Source organism: Propithecus coquereli, unplaced genomic scaffold (genome assembly GCF_000956105.1).
Source record: "Propithecus coquereli isolate 6110/MARCELLA unplaced genomic scaffold, Pcoq_1.0 Scaffold10, whole genome shotgun sequence".
Classification (NCBI taxonomy): Eukaryota; Metazoa; Chordata; class Mammalia; order Primates; family Indriidae; genus Propithecus; species Propithecus coquereli.
The window spans coordinates 2,735,897-2,743,752 of record NW_012133858.1 but is presented as its reverse complement, the minus strand read 5'-3'; the positions used below and the strand labels follow the sequence as shown (position 1 = coordinate 2,743,752).

Below are 7,856 nucleotides of genomic sequence, written 5' to 3'. Positions count from 1 at the left end.
ATAGCATTAAAATTCTGTCTCAATGAAGTCAACAGGATCAAACAGGTTATATAACATAATATTAAATGCTAACATTTATTATTTATGATGTTCCAGGCATCATATAAAGAACTTTACATGCATTATTTTATTTAATCCTTATGACATCCCAATGAGTAAGCTAATATTATTATCTCCACTTAACAGATGGGTATTTTAAGGCTTTGTGAACTTAACTATACATGAAGCCTATCACTAGATGACCATGATAGGAAGAGATTAAAAAACTTTGAGAAAGTAATTTTCATTAGCTTAAGAGAACCTAATAAAGCTAGTGGTAGCAGGTAGAGAGATCAATATTTCTTTCTTGAAGAGGATAAAATTATTACGTCTCTTCAAGAAAGAGGCTTAGTTGGAGCTCCAGTAAGCAAACTGGGGAGAAATGATTTCTGTGCACAATGGTTGTCTATCCCTGGAAATGTAAAGTAAGACTGTGAATGGCTGGTCTGAAATAAAACAAGAAGAAAACACATCTCTTACATGTGCTACCTATGCAGTCCATTAAGAGACCCTATTGCTGCAGCATATATGGTAGATCTCTTCCTAAAGTTTTTGTTTCTGGCACAGCCATCCTAACTTATAACTTCACAGTTTCTGCTGTGAAATAGATGGAGTGGTGGTGTGGCTCTATAATTCCACTTCTGGACAGTGGCCTGCTTTGTTGTGGCAATATCTTTTAGTATTCGGTGCTCCTCTGCTTTCTAGCCTCCTTGTGCTCTGAGCTACTGAGGTGATTTTTTAAAATAAAGTAGTAATCACAAGACATAAACACAATGTACTAATGTACACAAGTGTGTGGAAAGATAGTAATTGTGATCAATAATATGATTATTTCACATTACAAATCTGAAGAATTACTTCTACACATAGTTGGGTTACCAATAACTAGAACAAATCTAAGGGTATTTGAATAATTTGAAGAGTTAGATAATTTTAATGACATGGAATAATGATGACCATAGCAACTTCTGTTTATTAAGAAACACACTATGTTCCTTCACCAAACTGAGGACACTTCATGCCTTATCCATTATTTCATTTAATCCTCATGAGCATCATAGTAAGATAGATGTTGTTGATTAGAAAACTAAAGTTTAAAAGAGTTAATTAAAATTTTGAAGGTCACATAGCTGTCTTACTCCAAAGTGAATGATTTTGTTAAATTTATTTATTTATTTATTTATTTTATTTTTTTTATTTCAGCAAATTATGGGTGTACATATGTTTAGGTTACTTGTGTTGCCCTTGGTTCCCCCCCACACCGAAGTCCGTGTTTCAAATAAATTTATTTTTATTTCAGGTGGGGGTGGGTAAACTCACAACAAAAATGAATGATTTTGATCATTATTTTACACTGTCTTGACTGGAGTTCCTGATTTCTGAAGTACCTTCTCATCACTTTCATTACTTACTCCCTTTTCCTGGCACTAACCTATCATTTTAAGTTCCATCTCAGGCATCTCTCCTTTCCCAAGAATTTCACTGATCTCTTCTCAGTTCTCCTCCCCACTCCCTTCAAGTCTGGATAAGATGCCCTTTTTTGTGCTTCCCTATAGTATATCTCTGTAAAAGTATCTTAAATGTTGTATAGAAACCACCAGTTTATGGCCTTGCCTCTGTTACTAGAACACAACAAATTCAAAAGCAGGCAGTAATGTCATTTCAGAACACCAAACAAATTGCACAGTGCATGGTATATGGTAATAATCTAATAGATTTTATTCTGACTATTGCTATTAAACTGAATATTGTTGGGAACTTCATAGAAATATATTTGGAGCAATACAATAGATGTCATTAAAGTCCATGTGTATGTACTTTATTATGGAAAAACCTCTCAGGCCTTCACATGAATCTGTTTATTCCTATTTTACAAGTCTGGCTTTCAAGTTTCTTAGTCTATAGAAAACAAAAGACTGAATACTATTATATAACAAAGTGCAAATTATAAGAAGTCCTGGTAGCCCAACATTGAAGGAGAGAGAAAAAAATTTTAAAAGCAAATATACAAGTGAAAAGGAAAAATAAAACAAAATACCACAAACTGTGAGGAATAGTTAATATAGTACCCTGCACCTCAATAATCCTTAAAGTGCAACACTATATAACAAGTAATATAAATAATATTGAACTTAAAGACTCAAGCAACGTTTAAATTATAAATAATGTTTTAAGAAAGAAAAATATATGTAATTTATATTTCCATTCACAGTGATTAAATTTGAAACATTTTAATACTTTAGTTATAATGGTATAAAACTGTGGTCATTTTTACTAATTAATGCATAGTAACATTACGCTAGGCTAAAGAGATATTAATATATTTAAAGTAACTAGTTAAAAATGACCATAATTTTATACTATTAAAACTTTAGAAAAGCAGACATAAACATACATTTAATATACCCATGATACCAAGAAAATATTCTAATATGAGCATACAATTAATATAAAGTAGGGTTATCCAATTTAGAGTAAAATAAAGTTAATGTTTAGGGAAGACTTATTATGTTAATTCTAAATGAGAATATTGCCACTAATAATTATTCCAAGTAAAAAGAACATTGTTAATGTACAGGATGTGGCTACTATGAATACAAGATAATATTTTATTAAATATTATTCTTTTCTTTAGTTTTTTCTATCTTAAAATTTTGTACTTTTTATTATGCCAATATACATAACTTTATTTTTCTTATTAACTATAATCTTTGCAACTTCAGAATATAAGCTCCTAAAGTACAGAGATTTAGTTATATATTTAATTCTTTTATATGCAATACCAATAGTCACATAGCTTCTGCTTAATCAATACTGCTACATGTAATGTGCATGGCCAAAATGTTAAAATTAATGTATATAATACTTATCTAAATACTCATTAAGAATTTTGAAATAATTAACACTTGTTATTTGTAATATTCATAATAATCATCATCATAGATATGCCTACTAAGCAACAAAAAGTTATTATTAATGTAGAGGATTCAATCAATTACTATATTTATAATTATGTAAAATTTAAATAATATATTAACATTGAAGGTTATCTGCCTTTCTTGTCTCTGTTTCTTACCTCTCTATTCCCTAAAGTAAAAATGCATACCTGTTTCTGCAGGTCTTGTATTCTACTTTAAGAATTGGTTTACAAGATTCAGATTTTCTTCCCTCTTTTTGACTTTTTCCTAAGGAAAGAGAAAGATTTTATTAAATATAATTTAAATTCTACTGATCTATAAAAATTAAAAATTTTTTTGACTAAAGGAATGTAAAGAAAAAGGAATAATAATGTAATTATGTGTTTGTCATAATAGGATAAACACATGCCTATGTGTCCTAATATTTTTACTGAATTTATAAACAATTTTTAGAGTCCTAACAATTGACTGCTACAGAATCAATAAAGTTATTCGTAAAATTATTCAACTTTAATTGCTTTACATTCTCTACATATAAATCTACTTTCATATAAAGTTATTTCAAATATTTAAGTTTGAAGATAAAATAAATGGGTTTAGAATTGAAGTCACATACATATCCACACTTATCTTCATAATGAAATGTATTACTGTTGCTATGGTTTGAATGTGTGCTGCAAAAGTTCATGTGTTGGAATCTTAATTAACAATACAACAGTGTTGAGAGGAGGGACCTTTAAGAGGTGATTAGGTCATGAGGGCTCTCCCCTCATGATTGAATTAATACTGTTATTGTAGAAGTGGGTTAGTTATCACAGGAGTTGGTCCATGATAAAATGTTGATTTTGTCCCCCTTCCCTCTCTTGCATGGTCTCTCACCACGTGAAATCTTCTACCATGTTGTAACACCACAAGAAGGCCCTTATCAGATGTGTCCCCTCAATCTTGGAATTTCCTGCCTCCAGACTCCTGAACCAAATAAACTTGTATTGTTTATAAATTACCCAGTCAGTAATATTCAGTTAAACAGCATAAAACCGACTAAGATAACTATGAATGTCCATACTAGGCTCAATATTTTATCAACAATACATGCAAACCCCTTTCATGTGTAGAAAAACTTGCCATTTAAAGGATGTAATGGATTACCATTATTCCATTTCCATCAAATTCACTTAAAGAAAAGCCTATTAGAAATGAACACAGATAATACATTCCATGATTTTTAAAAATAAATTTAATGATGTATTATATTTGCATAAAATAAAAATAATAGTCTTTATAAAGGAAGAGTTATGCTGTTTAGACTCCATGCAATTTTGAAGAAGAAAACAAAAAGAGAAGGAAATAGAAGTAAAATTACTTCCACACATACCATGCTTGTCTTTCTAGTTATGCTTTTGGTTTAATTTTATGCCTCATTTTGATAAAATTGACATGATTTTGAAAATGCTGTTTATTTCTTTTTTATTTTTAGTAAGTATCTTTATGTATTCCTGTATCATCACAGTTATTTATAGACACACATACCTGTTATGTACAGAGAAGTTTACATGCATATGTTTAAAATTTCAGATTAGCTTCAGAATGGCACAGGCAAATCCAAATAGGATGTCAAGATAGTTTTATTTAATTTGTTTAAAGGGCAAGGAATCAGCAAACAACAAAGTATTATCTGTTCCATGGCATGCTTTCTGAAATTGCCTTTTCTTTCTTTTATCCTATGTCAATTAGAGAAGTAACCAATAATATAAAATTGTTCATAATCATTCACATTGTAAAAAAAATAGATATATCTACCATGTATAAAATAAAATTGCTGACATTATATGTAGATTATGATACCTTATATAGAAAAAGCTTTTGCTCAAGGAATTACTCTGAACAGTTATCTTAAGATTGAGGAAGAGATGGTTGGAAATTACTGGTTTTGGTAATAAATTGGGAATAGAGATAACTTAAAGTGACACAGCCAGGGAGCGACCCATTCCCTGCAGTTTATGTACCTTTACCAACCAGTGTCTCTGTAACTTGCCAAACCATTAATCGGATAAAACAGTTTATTTGCAGTTATTTGTATATGTGAAAGCGTTTTTCAATCAGTGTCATCAACTGATTTTAGTGTAAAAGAAAAATTACATAATTAATTGATTGGTTAATGTTTTACTTCAATTTCCGACTCCAACAATTTACTTTTGGGTAAGGATTTTTCTCCTTTGATTATATTCACTGTCAGTAATTGAAACATGTTTGTATCATGTTGTATATATTAATAACAACATTAACAACAATTACATTTATTGCTATTTCTAATGTTCAGAATACTACAATAAATTATAAGGTATAAAGAAATAACTAAATTCCAGAGGCTTAAAATTCACTAGGTTAAACAAAATATAAAAATGATAATATAACATACCATAACTAAATGAGTGATAGACATAACGTATTGTAGAAGTTGAGATTAAATTGTGCTTTTATGGATAGGCCAATTTGGCTAGATTAAAAGATTCATGGAGGATAATGGTAGAAATAATGTTGATGAGGTACAAAAGAACCAATCAATGACAATCTATACAACTCATTTGCAATATAGACAATGGAGAGTTATTGGAAGCTTTCAAGTTGGGGAGAGATGTATGTAAAGCATGTTTCAGAAATATTAATATAACTTCATTTAATAGAGCAATTTTGAGGATGTAAGAGACTAATGCAGGGAAAACAAGTAGGAGATTATTGCAAAAGCAATAAAAGAATGAAGGAAAATGAAAAGTCTCAGAGAAGGGTGGAATATGCGTGTGTGAATATGTGTGTGTGATTACACCAACATATGCATAATGAAAGTACCAGAAGAGGAGCAGGGAAAGGAGCAGAAAAATATTTTTAAAATAATGGCTGAAATTTTCCTAAATTTGATAAAAATATTATTTACACATTTAAGAAGTTTGGTGAACTCCAAATAGGACAAAACAAAGAAATCTACACCTAGACATATCAGAGTAAAAATATTGAAAGTCAAAAAGAATATCTTGAAAGCAGCAAGAGAAAAATAACTCATTGTGTATAAGGGAAGCACCCTAAGACTAACAGCTAATTTTGAGAAACAATGGAGGCCAAAAGGCAGTGGAGTGTGGAATGACACAGTCAAAGTACTGGGAAAAACAAAAACAAAACCTGCCAAGCAAGAATCTTACATTGAGCAAAATTACCTTTTAAAAATAAAGGTGAAATAAAGATATTTCCAGATAAACAAAAACTGAGATAATTCATTGCTCACAGAGCTATCTTACAAAAAATATTAAGAAAGTTCTTCATACTGGAAGAAAGTGACCCCAGACACTGCTGTGAAACCATAAAAATAATAGAGTATGAGTAAAGGTCACGACACATTAAAAGATAATTATAAAAGACAGAATAATTACATATATTCTCCAATCATCACTTACCTGATTTAAAAATTAATTTTTTAAAACAATATGTATATAATTGTATTGTGGTATCTATAATATATTTTCCAATAACAACATAAATGAGGTGGGTAGGGAAAAACTTGGAATAAGGAAAAAACACCAATTGGTAATTTGAATCCACAGGAACAAGAAAGAGAACCACAAATAACAAGTAAAAATGTTAATGTCACAAATTATACACACACACACACATACTTGCTTTACTTTTTTGTTAACTTCTTTAAAAGACATACAATTATATAAGGTAATAATTCTAACAATGCATTGTTGAGTTCGTAGCACACATAACATGTATAACAGTAATAGAAGAAAAGGGGAGAAAAGTGACTAGAGTTATGGGAGTAACATTTCCATAACACACTGAAATTCAATGAGTATTACAGCAATAAAATAGTGTATATTAATATGTAGTATATAGTAAATATGAATCTGAATATAAATCTGAATATAGATCTGAAGTAAACTGTGATAAATTAGGATATATTATACATGGTAAGCCTTAAGGCATTCCCTAAGAAAACAACTCAAAAGAATGAAAAATTCATTAAAGGAATTAAAATGTTACACTAGAAAATATTTGTTTAGTGTAAAAAAAAAAAAGGAGGACTAAAGAAATAAAAATGGAATGAGACATAGAAAACATATCAACACTAATATTAAACGTGAATGGATTAAACAAGCAAATCAAAAGGAAGAGATGGTATGACTAGATAAAAACAAAAAGGTAATATCCAACTATATGCTGTTTACAGGCAACCTGCTTTAGATGAAAGATACAAATAAGCTGAAAGGCAATAATGAAAAGGGATATAACATGAAAATGGCAACCATAAGAAAACTTCAATGGCTATACTAATATCTGACTGAATAACAAGTGGATTAAAGAAGAAACCAAAAATATTTAGATAAGAATGAAATGAAAATACAACATAACAAAACGTCTAAGATGTAGCTTAAGCAGCTCTGGGAGGTTAATTTATAGCTATACGGAGCTTTAGACAAAAAAAAAATCTCAAATCAATAATCTAACTCTCCATGTTAAGACACAGAAGAACAAACTAAACCAAAACCAAGCAGAAACAATGAAATAATGAAGATTATTGCAGAACCTACTGCAGTATAGAATAGAAAAATAACATAGAAAAACAAACTAAAAGTTGATTCTTTGAACACAGACAAGTGGAAACACATCCTATGATTGTGGATGGGAAGAATTAATATTATTAAAATGTCCGTGTTATCCAAAGTGATCTATAGATTCAATGAAATCCGTTTCAAAGTCCCAATGGAATACTTTACGGAAATAGAAAAAAAAATTCTAAAATTCATATGGAGCCACAAATGATCCTCAATAGCCCAAGCAATGTTTTTTTTTTGAGACAGAGTCACGCTTTGTTGACCTGGCTAGAATGAGTGCCGTGGCGTCAGC

At 30.0% G+C, this 7,856-nt stretch overlaps 1 protein-coding gene across 1 annotated transcript in view; it reads right to left on the bottom strand.

Moving 5' to 3' along the window:
• The window catches only part of STXBP5L (syntaxin binding protein 5-like), a 386,990-nt gene that overhangs the window by 157,446 nt on the left and 221,688 nt on the right, over nt 1-7,856 (bottom strand). The window contains 1 exon segment of the mRNA XM_012640519.1: nt 3,146-3,224. Coding sequence (XP_012495973.1) covers nt 3,146-3,224 — 79 coding nt within the window.